The sequence below is a fragment of the Manis pentadactyla genome, chromosome 9 (genome assembly GCF_030020395.1).
Source record: "Manis pentadactyla isolate mManPen7 chromosome 9, mManPen7.hap1, whole genome shotgun sequence".
NCBI classification, from domain to species: domain Eukaryota; kingdom Metazoa; phylum Chordata; class Mammalia; order Pholidota; family Manidae; genus Manis; species Manis pentadactyla.
Window position 1 is genome coordinate 96,643,416 of NC_080027.1, and position 18,511 is coordinate 96,661,926.

The 18,511-nt window shown below is 38.6% G+C and overlaps 1 protein-coding gene and 1 long non-coding RNA gene across 2 annotated transcripts in view; one reads left to right on the plus strand and one right to left on the minus strand.

Moving 5' to 3' along the window:
- Positions 1-1,719: 1,719 nt before the first annotated feature.
- Positions 1,720-18,511, plus strand: part of EFCAB2 (EF-hand calcium binding domain 2) — a 153,285-nt gene continuing 136,493 nt past the window's right edge. The window contains exon 1 of the mRNA XM_036931356.2: positions 1,720-2,730. Coding sequence (XP_036787251.2) covers positions 2,484-2,730 — 247 coding nt within the window. The 5' untranslated portion in view covers positions 1,720-2,483. The remainder of the gene's footprint in view (positions 2,731-18,511) is intronic.
- LOC118935239 (uncharacterized) lies at positions 5,806-17,075 on the minus strand. Its single transcript, XR_005033741.2, has 3 exons — positions 16,528-17,075; positions 16,147-16,224; positions 5,806-6,742 (listed from the first exon to the last, which is right to left on the minus strand). It is a non-coding gene; the product is annotated as an uncharacterized LOC118935239 (long non-coding RNA).

Here is an 18,511-nt window from a genome sequence, read left to right on the forward strand (position 1 = left end):
CACAAACTGAAGATGATAAGCTCTATCATGTAGGGTAGAACACATCACGGTCATGCAGGCAACAGATTCTAGTAGAGAAGAGTGAAGGCCTGGAGTCAGACCACCTCCTGTTGTGTAGTTTGAAGCATTGGAAAAGCAAACTCTCCAAGCAGAAGCCTATCTCAGGACACAAGCTGGGGTTTGACCTCTGAGTGCTCCTTCCTGTGTGGAAGTGGGGGTTTATCTCACTTAAAAAGAGTGGATTTCCTTGCAAGTTCTTTAAACTTTTCAGTTACATTTATTGGGTCTCATTAAAATTGTAAGACAAGGAATTGGGACATCGCTATTTCTCTTTTTTTTGGAGTAGGTTTTAAAGAGATTACATGACTTGGCTCAGATCCTCTCAGTAGATGGCAATGCTCAAGGAAAATTCAGTTTTTGTTTTTTAAGTTATTCCCAGTCTAAGAAGATTTTAATTATCTCCAGAATAGGAAAGTAGAAATGGTGTGAAGATTTTCTGGACTATCATTTTGTATTACTCACACCACTTACCTTTCCACTTCACCCAATTCTTTGGTAACTGAGTCAACTGTATTCAGAAGAAACATTTTCTGTAGCCCTCATGGGTACAAACTAACACCTGTGTGAACAAATTTAAATCACTATAAATTCAGTACAGAAAGGGACATAACCTGTATATGTCTACCTGGCCTCGCTGAATAATTCATCAAATTAAAAGTGTCATTGTTTAAAACTATGCCCCTGTTTTTCTGATTTAGCCCTAAGGTTGTATAGTATCTATGAGTGGGACCACAGATAATTTTCCAATTCTTAATTTCAGAAAAAAAAAACTCACTGTGAGATTCTCAGTGAAAGGATGCCTTAGCAGCAAACAAAGCTATTCAAGCCTTCAAATGGTATTGGAGGGGGAAGGGTTAAGAAACATACATTAAGTGTCTTTTTACTCATCCAAACTTGGGAGAAACAGTAGTTTTAAGCATGTTGTAGGAGTTCAGAGAAGTAGAGATTAATGTGGTTTGGAATCTAATAAAAAGCTTTGCTTGTCAGTAAGTTATTGGAAAGAATAACTTGTCTTAATTTTTAAAATATATTTTGTTTCAAACACAAAAATACATTATTCTAGGCACTGGGGATATACCAACAAATAAAGCATTTCCTGTCCTCAAGAGACTGCAGTTCGGTAGGAGGAAATAAGTAAATAAAGTCATTGCAATCAATGTGAGAGGCTTTTTAATATGAGTTCTGGGCCTCAGAGGTTGACAGGGATTACTACCTTCAAGGAGTAGGTGACCTTCAGGGAGGTCTTTGACAACCGGGAGGGAACAAATGCAAGGGTAGGGTGTTGGTGGTAAATGTTGGGGCAGGGAGAGAGGAAGGAAAGGCATTCCAGAATAAGCAAACTGTAAACAGCACATGAAAAGGCAGAGTGAGTAGGCTGTAAATAAACCTGCGACCAAAGCTGAGGTTTCCTCCAAAGCCCTTCATAATCTCTATTGAAAGAGGGAGTTTTTAAAAACGAGCAACTCTAATGATTATAAAACTTAAAATACGTGTGAATGCTAATAATTACTTTCCCATATTTTGGGGTGTTATTATTTTATTATTAACTAAGTACCTATCTGCTAGTATGAACCATTCTGTGATTCAATTGCTTACATTCAAAGAGAATTTTGGTCACAGCAGATGACCTTCATGAAAAGCTTCATAGAAAAAATTTATTTTAATAAAGAATAATAGTTTGCTTTAGGGTTTCCTGATTTCAGAACCAGAATAAAAGGAGGATAGAAGCTGTAAGAAAATCATTAAGTACTAATGCATTTTAAAGGCCTCTTAAAATTTAGTTGTTTATAGCTTTTACGTAACACCAAATCATTCCCATTAGTCCACATACACTTAAAAATCACCTGAGATTAGTTTTAAAACTGTATGTTCGCTTGAACCCCAACTAGGCATTATTCAAAAATAATTTAAAAGGCATTCTAGTGTACTGCACTTATTCTTAGAATGAGACAAAAATAACATCCTGCTACTGCTTCAAAGTTTCGGAAAAGCGGGATTTCAAACTTTCCGCTAGCAACCCTGACTGTAGGTCAAGTCAAATCCCCAGCCGAGCACCCCGTAGCGTTCCGGTAACAGGGAGCACACAGGCCTCTTCTGTTGCTAGGAGAACCTTCTATTTTTGGGGCAGAAAGCGCAACCCTGACGGCGCAGCGCGTGCGCCCACCGAGCAATGCGCCGCGGGCCCATGTCCTCTCGGACGGGTCTAATGGCTGCGGGGTCCTCCCGCGCTCCGGTCTTCAGGGTTAGCCCGCCGGCCGGAAGGCGGGGCTCAGGGGTGGCGGGTCGCCTCCCTCATCCCCGAGACCGAGTGCTTCCGCCGCCCCTGCTCCCCAGCTGCGTTTTAAAACTTGCAGTAAAAAATGTCGAGCAACGCCACGTCGCACAAACGAGAGTTGGGGGGCCAGTGTGTGTGATGTCCCCAAATGGTTCAGAAACTCGAGAGTCGGGGGTCGTCGGCACCTCACCCGCTCATCACCAGTCTAGGCCGGAGAGACTCGGCCCGGGGGGAGGTCGCAGGAAGCGGCGGGGGCGCGCGGGGCCTCCTCTCCCCCGCCCAACGCGCCGCGGGGGCTGGAGGCGGCAAGGACGCGGCGACCGGGCTAAGACGGGCTCTCCTAGGAGACCGGCCCCGCAACAAGATGGCGGACGATAAAGAAAGGGAAGGCGCAGGTAAGACCGCCTGGGGAGCGGCCAACCGGGCCGCCAGCGGCGCCTCCGGGTAGCGGGCCACCCGCTTTGAGAGCTCCGACCCCCAGCGCGCCGGCAGACTGCGGAGGCCGCTTGCCGGGCTCCCGCGTCCTTCTGCGCCGGCGCTCAGCCCCGCCCCCGCCCCGCCCCTCCTCTTCGCTCTCCTCCTCCCGGCGGCCCGCCCCTCCTTCCCCGGGTTCCCGCGCGGTGGAGGCCTGGGCACCGGCAGACCTGGGCGGTAATGGCGTCCTTGCTCACGGGCCCGGGCACCCCTCCCTCGGGCCCTGGCCCAGTCTCGGGGCCGTGGGCGCCACGCGGGCGGCTGCCCAGGCTGTGGGCGCCCGGCGAGGGGGTCCTGGGCGGGGACCCGGCTGGCCACCCGGATCTTCCGGGGTCCTGTCGGGCGCGCCGAGAGCCCGCCTGGCCGGCCGATGGCGTCTGCGGCCACCATTTTGCCTCCTTGGCGGGGACGTGGGAAGACGGCCGCGGGGTCCAGCCCTCCGTCCGCGCCCCAACGTCCGAAACGCCTGCTCGCCGCCGCGCCCCCCGTCGGGTGACTTGTGTTAAAACGCGAAAACAAACAATAAAGACGGAAGAGCAGAGGGGAGCGTGGAGGCCAGCGCGGCTCCGGGCGCCGGATCCGAGGGGTGGATGCGGTGGCGAGGCGAAAACCTAGTATCCACGATTACTTGCAAGACCATATGTTGTTGCCATTCAGCGGTTTGATTAAAAAGCCGACCCTTGATTACCATACTGTTAGTTGTTCAATAATAATAGTCCATGTTTGGTAATAGGCAGACTCGTTGCAAAAACAAAGAAAAGCGTAACACTACAGAGATAAAACGTCTCAGAAGTGAAAATAATCCACCCTTGGTTCTTGAGTGTTTAAAACACCCTATCAACATACCACTTTTCTCAGCATGGAACAGAGTGTAAGGTTGACAACTAATATTTACAGTTGAAGAAATCAGCTTTGAGGTATTTAGTCGCTTGCCCTGCTGCGGAGAAACACGAGACTGCCACAGATCTGCCTATTGATAACGCTGTTTGTTAAATGGTACTGTTAGTTTGAAAAGGCCGAATTATTTTATAGTCGATACCTTTCCAGAGATGTACTTAAATTTTTGTCACTCTGCATTGAAAGTACAAGGTACGTTCTAAGAAAATGATTCCTTTTTAAGGTTAATAAAAAAATTTACATGGAAAACCAAATGCCTTATTTTTTTAAAAAAAATTCTCATTTATAAAAAATGGGAAAACCATTAGATATTATGGTGTTTTAAAGATTTAATTAGGTCAGCATGATAGGCAAAATGCACTGGATTAGGCTACAAATAAAATTTTTTCTTTAAAAAAACATGGAGAACTTTCCTGATGATTCAGTTTCCAAAAATACTTTTCTATTTAGATTAATTCAGAGGAAGAAACAATTCTGTCTATAGCTATAGAAAAAGTAGTGACTGTTAAAGCTGATGCCATTCATTAAGATGGCATTCTGATTAGGTTAGAATTTTGGAGGCTACAAAGATGAAAAAACCATTTTTTTTTCTCCCAAGAAAGGTGATATCAGTCAGGGAGATAAGACATCCACAGAGATAAGGGACAGTTACCTGGGCTGAGCAGCCTGTGAACCAGACCCGTGTCAGGTTGTGTTATATCCCTTCCTGTTCCGTGGGCAGCACCTGGGCATCCTGGTTGTTTATGGGAAATGGAGAATCTCAGTGCCTGCCCCTGACCTTTTAACATAGAGTGTGCGTTTTCAAAGATGGGCAGGTGACCCATGTGCACATTAAAGTTCGAGAAGCACTGTTACATTGTATCTCATTTATTCTTAGCGGTTTCATGAGTTAGCTAAAGTTGCAGTTTGAAGGGCATCATGAAATAAAGTTGTGTTGTTTGAGGATAAGCTAAAGACTCGTTTGGTGATACCATCTTTGTATGGACATATTCCACTCCTCTATTTGATCCTCAGTTCTGAAGTTTCAGAATTACGTCTAACCAGTTAATGAGAATTGATCAGGCTTTGGGGATTCACTCAAGCTAACTAAACTCAGGAAGAGTAATGTGCAAACTGGAATAATGATTTTTTTTTAAATTCAACCACTGAAGCCATTGTTTAATCATGATAAAATATATATAACAAAACTTACTATCTTAATTGTACATCTTAAGTGTACAATTCAGTAGTGTTAGGTATATTCAATCATACAACCAATCTCCAGGTATTTTTTCTTGTAAACCTGAAAATCTGTGCCTACACAACCCCCCATACTTTGCAGCCCTTGATAACCACCATTCCACTTGTGTTTCTGTGAATTTGACTCTTCCTCGTACCTCACAAGTGGAATCATGCAATATTTGTCCTTATGTGTCTGGCTTATTTCACATAGCATAATGTCCTCAAGGTTTAGCCATGTTGAAGCATGTGTTAAGAATTTCCTTGCTTTTTAAGGCTGAAAAATATTGTATTGTATGTATACCACATTTTGTTTATTCATTTGTCAGTAGACACTTGGGTTGCTTCCCCCAGAATAATGATTTTTAATTCAAATCGGGGTATGTTGATACCCTGTCTGGAAAACTGATCTCTGCAAGGTAATACATTGTTTTATGGGTATTAAGCTTTTGGGGACAGAATGAAGTTATATTTCAAAAGTTGCTTCATGCGCGTGGAATCACACAAAAGAAAGGATAATTTTGGAGGATATATCCATTACCCTATAAGCTCCAAGAGGGTGGGGAACATTTTCTGATCTGTTATAATCAGTGTCTTTCAGAGTGCTCAGCACAGGGTAGAAACTCACTATTTGTTGAATTCAGGTCATGTGACTTAAAGATGTTTATGTTTTAACCAATGCTTTACTTGCCATTTCCCAAAAATCTGTTCTATACTTAAAAGTACATAAAACTATTTTTAGTTTTTTTTCCACTTCCTTGCAGGTGAGTGATCTATTACATCTGACTTAATGAACATTTTGAGATCCAAGGTATTCATTGGCCTGTCTTTAAAAAACAATGACAAAAATCCTCTTTGTAGAAATATACATATGTTTTATTTATTTTCTTCCTTTTAAAATTGAACTACAGTTGATGTACAACATATATGTGTTCTAAATAGCTCATCTTTAATCTTGCAATTTTTTTTTAAGTTGTAAAGGAAGAGTAATTTACTGGATATCCATCATATCCAGCTTTTCTTCAACATTTAAGGATTTATCTTGATACAAGTATTGGTAATATTGGTAAGAAAAATTACATAAATCTATGATAGGGGCTATTATGTTCTATTTATAAAATTTTTCTATAAGATTATGTGCATTGAAGTTGTATTTATTTGTGGCATTTTTTTGCTCTAATGGAATAATATATTTTTTCCAGATTAGAAAACATAGTTATGTTAGCTAAAAGAAGAAAGAATTTATATTTTAGAATCAAGTTAATTTTCAAAATCACTTAATTTTATTTGTTTTAGTGAAAGGAGAATGTTTGAAATGGGGTAACAAAAACTTTTTTTGAAGTTCTATTATTTCTCTAAAGTGTCCTCAGCCAGAACATTATTTTCTTTCTTTTCCTTCTGTTTTGTTTTGTTAGTTTAAATGGAGAATCAATGGAATTGTTGATTCTTTGGATCTTTAAATCTCATTTTATTGTTTCTGTCTCCTTGACAGTTTCATATAGGACTGGAAGGACCTTCTGTCTGTGAATCTAGGAAACTAACTGCTTAGGAATAAAATTCTAACTCTTGGCAGGCCAGTGAGCTTTGGATGGTATATCAGATTTTTTAGTGAGCCTCAGATGCTCTAAACTCACTCTATGCTGTACTATTTTTGTTTGTACTAAAATATTCTTTTTTTTTGCATGCTTTGATTGGTAAAGTGCCTCCAATTCAATTTTCAACTCTTAGATGAAAGAGGTTTTACAAGTTTTTTGTGATTTCTGTCTTTTTGTGTTTCCTGTATTGTGCCATTCCTCTCAAAGCCCAACATTTGGAAATCTAAAGGGAAAAACAAACAAAAGTGAATATTACTTTTTAGAAGGGGAACTGTTGGTAGTACAAAGTATAGTATAGAATAGTAGAAAAGATGAACTTTAGAGTAAGACCTGAATTTGAATTCCAACTTCTGCAAGCTCTGTCTGATTCTAGCGAAGATGCTAAACCTAAGGAGCCTCAGGTTCCTCAAATGTAAAGTAGGAATAATTACACCTGTTTCATAATGATGTTGAAATGGGGGTAGCATCTTCTTATTAATCTTTATATCCCCAGCACCCACCACAATGACTGGCATTAAAGGAATGCTGAATAAATAGGAAGCAAAATGTTTGATACATTCTAGGCCATAAGTAGCTATTCGTATATGTGTGACATGGAATTTAAGGGTTAATAAAAACTCAAGTCTGAGTCTTACTAATTGTTGATCACTCATGATGCATTTGTGCATATTTTGGGGCCATTTGGTAAGTTTTCTTCCTATTTTGGATTGATAAACATCTAGGTAGAGACTAAATGAAGAAGAAAACTGACTTACTGAAACTTAATTTGCTTCCTCTAGTTCAGAGTTACTAATTTTAGAGCAAAACTGGACTGAAATTTATCTTTATTTGAATGTATAAAAATTTTTCAAGAAAATTCATAATTTAAAGAAATCGAATGGACAGTGAGATACCACTTTGCATCCATAAGGATGGCTATTATTAATAATAATAGTAAGAGTTGGTGAGGATATGGAGACATTGGAACCCTCGTGTGCTGTTGATGGGAAAGTAAAATAGTGCAGCTGCCTTGGAAAATAGTATGGCAGTTCCTCAAAAAATTAGATATTGAATTACTGTATCAACTAGCAATTTCACATCTTGGTTTATACCCAAAATAATTGAAAGCAGGAACTCAAATAAATATTTGTACCTCCATATTCATAGCAGCATTATTCACAATAGCTAAAAGGTGGAAGAAACTCAAGTGTCCATCAGTGGATGAGTGGATAGACAAAGTGCTGTATATACATATAATGAAATATTATTCAGCCTTAAAAAAGAAGGAAAGTTTCACATACACTACCACAGAGATGAACCTTGAAAACCTTATGCTAAGTGAGTTTAGCCAGTCACAAAAAGGCAAATACAGTATGATTCCACTTACATAAGGTCCCTAGAGTAGTCAAATTCATAGTAACAAAAAGCAGGATGGTGGTTGCCAGGGGGAGGGGAAAAGGGAAGTTGTTATTTAATAGGTACAGAGTTTCAGTTTTGCAAGATGGGAAGAGTCCTGGAGATTGGTTGCACAACTATGTGAAGGTACTCTACACTACTGAACATTTAAAAATGTTAAGATGGTAAAATTTTTATGTGTTTTTTACCTACAGTTTAAAAAAGTCAAACGGAAATGTCAAGTACATCCAAAATGAAAAAAGTGGTACATTGTTTTTGGAAGGCAATTTGGAAATTTGTAGTAAAGAAAAAAATGATATCCACGTGCTTTGATTCTTAAATATACTCCTGGGTATTTATCCTTAGAAATACATTCTGAAAAGAAGAAAAAAGTGATAAGCATCAAAATGATTTTTTAGAAGTTACTTATAAATTTGAAAATATGGATAAAATCTACTTGTCCAACAAATAGGGGATGCAAAGTAAGCCATTATGTATTAACTTGCTGGATTGCAGCCATTTAAGTATATAAAAATCATATATGTGTTTGGGTAAGGATTACATGGAAACAGGAGAAGATGAAATCAGAGATTTTAAGGAGGATTCATTTAAAAAGCCTCATTATTTTAATGTTATTTCTACAGAAGTTTTAAAACCCACTTAGTGTTATCATTTTTGTATTTTAAAATGTGTACGCCAACTATAAATTATGCTTAACCACTTGTGAAAACGTATTTACCATATCCTGTATTTGACAATGCTTTGTAAGCCTTTAGTGTGGATTTTATAGCTATTATGAATATAATAACATAATTTATTTTTCAAATGTAGCAATTAATTTAGAGTCCAAAGACCTGGGCTTGAATTTGGACTTTTAAAAAAATTTTTTTCAGGTTTTACTTGGCATGTCACTTAACTTCTCTGAACTTCAGTTCATAGGGTTCCCAAGCACTTATTCTGAAGTAGTCACTGGAGTTAAATGTTTTACATGAGTTTTGTCATTTATTCCTTCCAGTAAACCTGTGTGATAGACACCTCTATTAATCCCTTTCTACAAATGAAGAAACGGGCTTAGATAGGTAAAACAGACTTCCAATTTCAGCTCCAACAGGTAACATCTTAGAAGTCTCTTCTATCACTATAATCTAGAAGAAACACTTGGTAATTTTGGGAAATGGCTGGAGGCTTTGAGGACTACCATAAACGTGAGAAACTTCCTAGGAGCCTGTAGTATTAGGAGGTGCCTCACATTTCATTGGTTTTTAAAAAAAATTTTTTATTAAGGTATGATTGATACACACTCTCTTGAAGGTTTCACATGAAAAACAATGTGGTTACTACATTTACCCATATTATCAAGGCCCCACCCATACCCCAATGCAGTCACTGTCCATCAGTGCAGTAAGATGCCACAGATCCACTATGTGCCTTCTCTGTGCTACACTGTTCTCCCCAGATCCCCCACACCATGTATACTAAGCATAGTACCCCTCAATCCCCTTCTCCGTCCCTCCCCACCCTCCCTCCCACACCTCTCCTTTTTGGTAACCACTAGTTCATTCTTGGAGTCTGTGAGTCTGCTGCTATTTTGTTCCTTCAGTTTTGCTTCATTATACTCCACCAATGAGGGAAATCATTTGGCACTTTTCTTTCTCCGCCTGGCTTATTCCACTGAGCATAATGTCCTCCAGCTCCATCCATGTTGTTGCAAATGGTAGGATTTGTTTCTTTCTTATGGCCAAATAGTATTCCATTGTGTATATGTACCACCTCTTCTTTATCCATTCATCTACTGATGGACACTTAGGTTGCTTCCATATCTTGGCTATTGTAAAAAGTGCTGCGATAAACATAGGGGTGCATATGTCTTTTTGAATCTGAGAACTTGTATTCTTTGGGTAAATTCCAAGGAGTGGAATTCCTGGGTCAAATGGTATTTCTACTTTTAGTGTTTTGAGGAACCTCCATATTGCTTTCCACAATGGTTGAACTAGTTCACATTCCCACCAGTAGTGTAGGAGGGTTCCCCGTTCACTGCATCCTCGCCAGCATTTGTTGTTCTTAGTCTTTTAAATGCTGGCCATCCTTAATGGTGTGAGGTGATATCTCATTGTGGTTTTAATTTGCATTTCCCTGATGATTAGTGATGTGGAGCATCTTTTCATGTGTCTCTTGGCCATCTGAATTTCTTCTTTGGAGAACTGTCTCTTCATATCCTCTGCCCTTTTGTTAATCGGGTTATTTGCTTTTTGGGTGTTGAGGCATGTGGGTTCTTTATATATTTTGGATGTTAATTCCTTTGTCGGATATGTCGTTTACAACTATATTCTTCCATACTGTAGGATGCCTTTTTGTTCTGTTGATGGTGTCCTTTGCCGTACAGAAACTTTTTAGTTTGATGTAGTCCCATGAGTCCATTTTTGCTTTTGTTTCCCTTGCTCGAGGAGATGCATTCAGGAAGAGGTTGCTCGTGCTTATATTCAGGAGATGTTTGATTATGTTGTCTTCTAAGAGTTTTATGGTTTCATGACTTACATTCAAGTCTTCAATCCATTTTGAGTTTACTTTTGTGTATGGGGTTAAACAATATTTCAGTTTCATTCTCTTGCATGTAGCTGTCCAGTTTTGCCAACACCAGCTGTTGAAGAGGCTGACATTTCCCCATTGTATGTCCATGGCTCCTTTATCATATGTTAATTGACCATATATGGTTGGGTTTATATCAGGGCTCTCTAGTCAGTTCCATTGGTCTATAGGTCTGTTCTTGTGCCAGTACCAAATTGTCTTGATTACTGTGGCTTTGTAGTAGAGCTTGAAGTTGGGTAGCGTAATGCCCCCAGCTTTATTCTTCCTTCTCAGAATTGCTTTGGCTATTCGAGGTCTTTTGTGGTTCCATATGAATTTTAGAATGATTTTCTCTAGTTCGTTGAAGAATGCTGTCAGTATTTTGATAGGAATTGCATTTAATCTATAGATTGCTTTAGGCAGGATGGCCATTTTGACAATATTAATTCTTCCTCTCCATGAGCTTGGGATGTTTGCATTTATTGGTAACTTCTTTAATTTCTCTTAAGACTGTCTTGTAGTTTTCAGGGTATAGGTCTTTCATATCCTTGGTTAGGTTTATTCCTGGGTATTTTATTCTTTTTGATGCAACTGTGAATGGAATGTTTTTCTGATTTCTCTCTCTGCTAGTTCATTGTTAGTGTATAAGAATGCCACAGATTTCTGTGTATTAATTTTGTATCCTGCAACTTTGCTGAATTTAGATCTTAGATCTAGTAGTTCTGGAATGGATTCTTTAGGGTGTTTTATGTACAATATCATGTCATGTGCAAATGGACAGTTTAACTTCTTCCTTACCAATCTGGATGCCTTTTATTTCTTTGTGTTGTTTGATTGCCATGGCTAGGATGTCCAGTACTATGTTGAATAAAAGCGGTGAAAGTGGGCATCCTTGTCTTGTTCCCAATCTTAAAGGAAAAGCTTTCAGCTTCTTGCTGTTAAGTATGGTGTTGGCTGTGGATTTGTCATATATGGCCTTTATTATGTTGAGGTACTTGCCCTCTATACCCATTTTGTTGAAAGTTTTTATCATGAATGGATGTTGAATTTTGTCAAATGCTTTTTCAGCATCTATGGAGATGATCATGTGGTTTTTGTCCTTCTGTTTGTTGATGTGGTGGATGATGTTGATAGATTTTTGAATGTTGTACCCTCCTTGCATCCCTGGAATAAATCCTACTTGATCATGATGGATGATCTTTTTGATGTATTTTTGAATTCAGTTTGCTAATATTTTGTTGAGTATTTTTGCATCTGTGTTCATCAGGGATATTGGTCTGTAATTTTCTTTTTTTGTGGTGTTTTTGCCTGGTTGTGGTATTAGAGTGCTGATGGCCTCATAGAATGAGTTTGGAAGTATTCCCTCTTCTACTCTTTGGAAAACTTTAAGGAGGATGGGTATTAAGTCTTCACTAAATGTTTGATAAAATTCAGCGGTGAAGCCATCTGGACCAGGTGTTTTGTTCTTAGGTAGTTTTCTGATTACCAGTTCGATTTCATTGCTGGTATTTTGTTCAGATTTTCTGTTTCTTCCTTGGTTAGCCTTGGAAGGTTGTATTTTACTAGAAAGTTGTCCATTTCTTCTAGGTTATCCAGTTTGTTAGCATATAATTTTTCATAATATTCTCTAATAATTCTTTGTATTTCTGCGGTGCCCTAGTGATTTTTCCTTTCTCATTTCTGATTCTGTTTATGTCTGTATACTCTCGTTTTTTTCTTGATAAGTCTGGCTAGGGGTATATCTATTTTGTTTATTTTCTTGAAGAACCAGCTCTTGCTTTCATTGATTTTTTCTGTTGTTTTATTCTTCTCGATTTTATTTATTTATGCTCTAATCTTTATCATGTCCCTCCTTGTACTGACATTGGGCCTCATTTGTTCTTCTTTTTCTAGTTTCGTTAATTGTGAGTTTAGACTGCTTATATGGGATTGTTCTTCTTTCCTGAGGTAGGCCTGTGTTGCAATATACTTTCCTCTTAGCATGGCCTTGGCTGCATCCCACAGATTTTGTGGTGTTGAATTATTTTTGTCATTTTTCTCCATATATTGCTTGATCTCTGTTCTTATTTGGTCATTGAGCCATTGGTTATTTAGGAGCATGTTGCGAAACCTCCATGTGTTTGTGGAATTTTTCATTTTCTTTGTTTAATTTATTTCTAGTTTCATACCTTTTGGTTTGAGAAAGTGGTTGGTACAATTTCAGTCCTTTTGAATTTACTGAGGCTCTTTCTGTGGCCTAGTATACGATCTGTTCTTTTATTTATCTATCTATCTATCTATCTATCTATCTATCTATCTATCTATCTATCTGTCTATCTATCTATTTATTTATTTAAATTGTTGCTATCATTAATCTATAATTATATGAAGAACACTATGTTTACCAGGCTTCCCCCTTCACCAAGTCCCTCCCACACACCCCACTACAGTAACTATTTGATCTATTCTTGAAAATGTTGAATGTGCATTTGAGAAGAATGTGTATTCTGCTGCTATTGGGTGTGGAGTTCCGTAGATGTCTGTTAGGTCCATATGTTCTAATGTGTTGTTCAGTGCCTCTGTGTCCTTACTTATTTTCTGTCTGTTTGATCTGTCCTTCAGAGTGAGTGGAGTGTTGAAGTCTCCTAGAATGAATGCATTGCATTCTATTTACCCTTTTAATTCAGTTAGTATTTGTTTCACATATGTAGGTGCTCCTGTGTTGGGAACATATATGTTTATAATGGTTATATCCTTTTGTTGGACTGACCCCTTTATCATTATGTAATGTCCTTCTTTTCTCTTGTGACTTTCTTTGTTTTAAGTCTATTTTGTCTGATACAAGTACTGCAACTCCTGCTTTTTTCTCTCTATTAGCTGCATGAAATAGCTTTTTCCATCCCTTCACTTTCAGTTTGTGTATGTCTTTGGGTTTAAAGTGAGTCTCTTGTGGGCAGTATATTGATGGGTCTTGTTTTTTTATCCATTCAGTGACTCTATGTCTTTTGATTGGTGCATTTAGTCCATTTACATTTAGTGTGATTGTCAATAGGTATGTACTTACTGCCAAAGCAGAGTTTAGATTCATGATTACCAAAGGTTCAAGTTTAACTTCCTTACTATCTAAGAGTCTAACTTAACTTACTTAATATGCTATTACAAACACAATCTAAGAGTTCTTTTCTTTTTCTCCTCCTTTTTCTTCCTCCTACATTCTTTATATATTATGTATCATATTCTGTATTCTTTGTCTATCCCTTGATTGACTTTGGGTATAGTTTATTTAATTTTGCATTTGCTTAGTAATTAGCTGTTGTACTTTCTTTAGTGTGGTTTTATTACCTCTGATGACAGCTATTAAACCTTAGGAAGACTTCCATCTGTAGTAGTCCCTCCAAAATAGACTGGAGATGGTTTGTGGGAGATATATCCTCTCAGCTTTTCCTTATCTGGAAATTGTTTAATCCCTCCTTCAAATTTAAATGATAATCTTGCTGGATAAAGTAATCTTGGTTCCAGGACCTTCTACTTCATTGCATTAAATACATCATGCCACTCCCTTCTGGCCTATAAGGTTTCTGCTGAGAAGTCTGATGTTAGCCTGATGGGCTTTCCTTTGTATGTGATCTTATTTCTGTCTCTGACTGCTTTTAACAGTCTCTCCTTATCCTTGATCTTTGCCATTTTAATTACTATATGTCTTGGTGTTGTCTTCCTTGGGTCCTTTGTGTTGGGAGATCTGTGGATCTCCATGGCCTGAGAGACTGTCTCCTTCCCCACATTGGGGAAGTTTTCAGCAATTACCTCCTCAAAGACACTTTCCAGCCCTTTCTCTCTCTCTTCTTCTTCTGGTACCCCTATAATGCGAATATTGTTCCGTTGGGATTGGTCACACAGTTCTCTCAATATTCTTTCATTCATAGAGATCCTTTTTTTCTCTCTGTGCCTCTGCTTCTTTGTATTCGTCTTCTCTAGTTTCTATTGTATTTATCCTCTCCTCCACTGTATCCAATCTGCTTTTAATACCCTCCATTGTGCTCTTCAATGACTGGATCTCCAATTGGAATTCATTCCTGAGTTGTTGAATATCTTTCCATACCTCTCTTAGCATGTTAATGATTTTTATTTTGAACTGCCTTTCAAGAAGAGTCATGAGATCCATGTCATCTTTCTCAGGGGTCATATTAATTTAACTCTGTACCTGGTTCCTTTGGCATTTCATATTTGTGTATGGCGCCCTCTGGTGTCTGGAAGCTCTACTTCCTGGAGCTGCTCAGTCCCTGAAGCAATGTCAGGGGTTGCAGGGGAGTGATATTGGTGCCTGGCAGGGAGGAAAGAGCTGTTTCCTGCTTCCTGGCTGCTGTCCCTGTCTCCACTGCTTGAACCAGTGGGCTGATCACACAGGTATAAGCTTTTGTCCCAGAGCAGCTGGATATGGATCCCTGCTTCCCACAAGTGGCCAGAATCTCAGTCTCTCCAGGAATTCTGCCTGTCTTAGCTTTCCAACCCCATAATCATGAGAGTATCATGAAAGCACCATGAAATGTAGGTATGTGCTCCCAGAGCAGATCTCTGGAGTTAGGTATTCAGCAGTCCCAGGCTTCCACTCCCTCCCTGCTCAGTTTCTCTTCCTCCCGCCGGTGAGCTGGGGTGGGGGAAGGGCTTGGGTCCCACCGGGCCACCGCTTTGATACGTTACTCTGTTCCATGAGGTCTGGTCTTTTCTCCAGGAGTATGCAGTCTGGCCCAGTCCTCTTTCCTGTTGCTCTCTCAGGATTAGTTGTATTAATTATATTTTCATATTGTATGTGGTTTTAGGAGGAAGCCTCTCTCTCATCTCTCATGCTGCCATCTTTAATCCCATTTAATTGGGTTTTACTTTCAGAAACCCACCAGGTTTGGGTTTCACTTTCAGGAAAACCACCAGGTTATCTGGTAAAGAGCTGAGAAAGACCTCCTTGTTGGTCCAGCTGGTGAGAGGGGAATTAACCAGTTTGGAATCTCTTCAGAGCATTCTCTGTAACAAAGACCTACTCTCCCTGGAGAAAGGCTTTACCAGAGACTTATTCTACCTGTCTACATTTTCCAACTTCAGTTTTCTGTAGCATTCCTATTTCATCTAAGGGGATGGGGGAAAGCTAAAAAACAATGTGAAGGTCACAGTCCAGAGACACACAGGCTCACTAGGAGAATGAAATTTAATCATGAGATTATGGAGAGCTTCTCTTCACCCACACCTTACCCCCACATCACAGGGCTTCAGTACAACAGTGGATCACAGCTGAAGGATGTGTCAAGTGTGGACTCTATTTAAAGAGTAGTTCTTAGAGGAATCTGGCATCTGCAGCTACAGCAAACATTAAACACAGCCACTCTCTTAGCCAAATGGGCATGAAACCTCACACTAATGACCTTCTCTCTCAGTTCCTATTACCTGATGCACTGTGTCTGGCTTTCAGCCAAAATTGCAAGGCATGCTGGAAGGCAAGAAAAACAATCTAAAGATAGAGCAAGCATTAGAACCAGACTCAGATAAATGATACACATTTTGGAATTATCAGGGAATTTAAAAGGACCATGATTAATATGTTAAGTTCTCTAATGGAAGAAGTAGACAACATGCAAGAACAGATGGCTAGTGTAAGCAGTGAGATGGAAACAAAGATTCAAGGAAATGTTAGACATCAAATGTAAGGGAAATGAAAAATACCTTTGAAGGCCCCATGGTGGACTCAAGATGACTGAGAAAAGAGTCACTGAATTTGAAGATGATGTCAGTAGAAACTTCCTAAAGTGAAATGCAAAGAGAAAAGAGAATGAAGAAAACAACATCTAAGAACTGTGGGACAATTTAAAAAGGTGTAAAATACACAGAATACCAGCAGGAAGAAAAGAATGGGGTAGAAGAAATATTAGAAGTAATAATGGCCTAGAATTTTCCCAAATGAATGACAGATACCAAAGCTGATCCAGGAAGCTAATAGAACATAAGCAAAATAAATACCAAAAAGTCTATAGACATACCCAAACTGCAGAAAACCAAAGACAACAAAATCTCAAAAAGAAGCCAGAGGGAAAAAAAACACCTTACCTAGACTTCTTGTCAGAAACCATGTACACCAGGAGAGAGTGGAGTGCAATATTTAAAGTATTGAAAGATAGGTAAAGCAGTGTGACCAAGGCCACATAGCTAAGTGGTGCAGCAAGGCCCACATTCTAGTCTGTCTGGCTCCAAAGCCAATAATGTTCTTAACCTCTATGCCTCACATGGACAAACCAACTGGATATTTATATAAGGAAGAAAATTAATTAACCCATGATCTCATTATCTAGAGCAGTAGCTTTCAAATTTTATTACGTATCAGTCACCTTGTTAAAACGTGGACTGCTTGGCCTCATGCCCAGAGTTTCTGAACCAGTAAGTCGGGGTTGGGGATATGAAAATTTGCATTTCTAACAAGTTATCATAAGATGAGGATGCTATTAAAAACCACTGATCTAGAATCTAGAGTAAAGTTGACCATTTTAATGTATTTTCTTCTAGGTTTCTTCTAGGCATATTTGTGTTTTATTTGGTTTATAGACTTGAGATGATATTGTGTGTAGTTTTATACCCAGCTTTTTCACTTACTATTATAAGTACTTTTTCATGTCATAAGCAGATCTCAAAAACATCATTCATAATAGCTGCATTCATTATATCTATGGAATATATTTATTTAAGCTTGACTCTTTTCTAACAACATATCTCTGGAATAGATATTGGCATTACTTAGGTCAAACTGAACAATAACATTATTTGTACTTCCAGTTAATTAATCTTGAGGGCATTTCTTACCTCCTTTGCTGTGTGTTTTAAATAGTTCTCATGGTAAGGAGTCCTCCTGGGACTTATTATTTTATCTTAATTTCTGTAGGTGGGGTTTTGAGCACCTAGTTAAATATTTAAATACGTATACAGAGATTTTAGCTTCAAAAAAAAATCTTAGCTTTGCTATTTGTTTAAAAACCTCTTTATAACTTTAGGCAATTTGATTTGTATTTTGGTTATGACAGCCTCTTCTCTATTATCAATTTCTTCTTTTGAAGTTAAATGTAACTTTTTTCTATGGCTTGATTTTAACTAGGTATAATAGCTAGTTTTTAGCTTTAGCATTTCAAGTGCTAAAAAACAAATATGTCAGATTACTTACTTTGGTAGTGCCTAATAGGACAATTAAAAGGCTTTTCATTATTATATTGATATATTAATTTAGTTATATTTGCTTTATAATAAACACATCTGTTCTATGTTTCTGTGACATTGTAGAGTAGGAAGGACTAAAAATATGTAAAGAATCTATTTTTCAAGGAGCATGAAATATAAGCTTTTATTTAATATTTAAAGATGGTTTATTTATCTAACGATTCAAGAATTATGTAGCTACCGGTTCAGTAAGTTTTAGTGCAATATCCACAGATTCTAGTAAGGTTTATCATTTTATGAAAACGAATGCTAGTAATCCTGAGTGTGAAATTAGATTTTTGCCTATTTTCTCTTCCCATATAGTTTCAGTGAACAAGTAATGAAAAATTAATTTCTCGCAATCAAATCTATATGGGCTTACTTTCCTGAGATACTAAGCAACTTCCCCAAACTAGAAAAATTAATAATGATAAAGGTTAACTTTTATTGGGTATGACTATAATTTAGGCAGTATCTTTCAAAACAACTTTGTGAGATCAATATTCTTGATGTTGTCCTTTTACAGATGGGAAAAAATATCTGAGCAGTTAAATGACTTGTCCAACGGGTTACAGCACCTATTAGTAGCCTGTCTGATCTTTAAACCCAGTCTGGCTCTGGAGTCTGTGATCTTAAGCATTATTACTCTGTGCTGCAATCTAGAAATGGTGACAACATTTATTCAAAGTAAGATATTAATAAAATAAGCCTTCTATTAACTAAAGGTCATACTTCATTCAGAGTTCCTTCATTTTTACCTAATGTTCTTTTTCTGTACCAGGATCCCACATTACATTTAGTGGTCGTCTCTCCTTTGGCTCCTCCTAGCTGGGACGTTTTCCCGGACCTC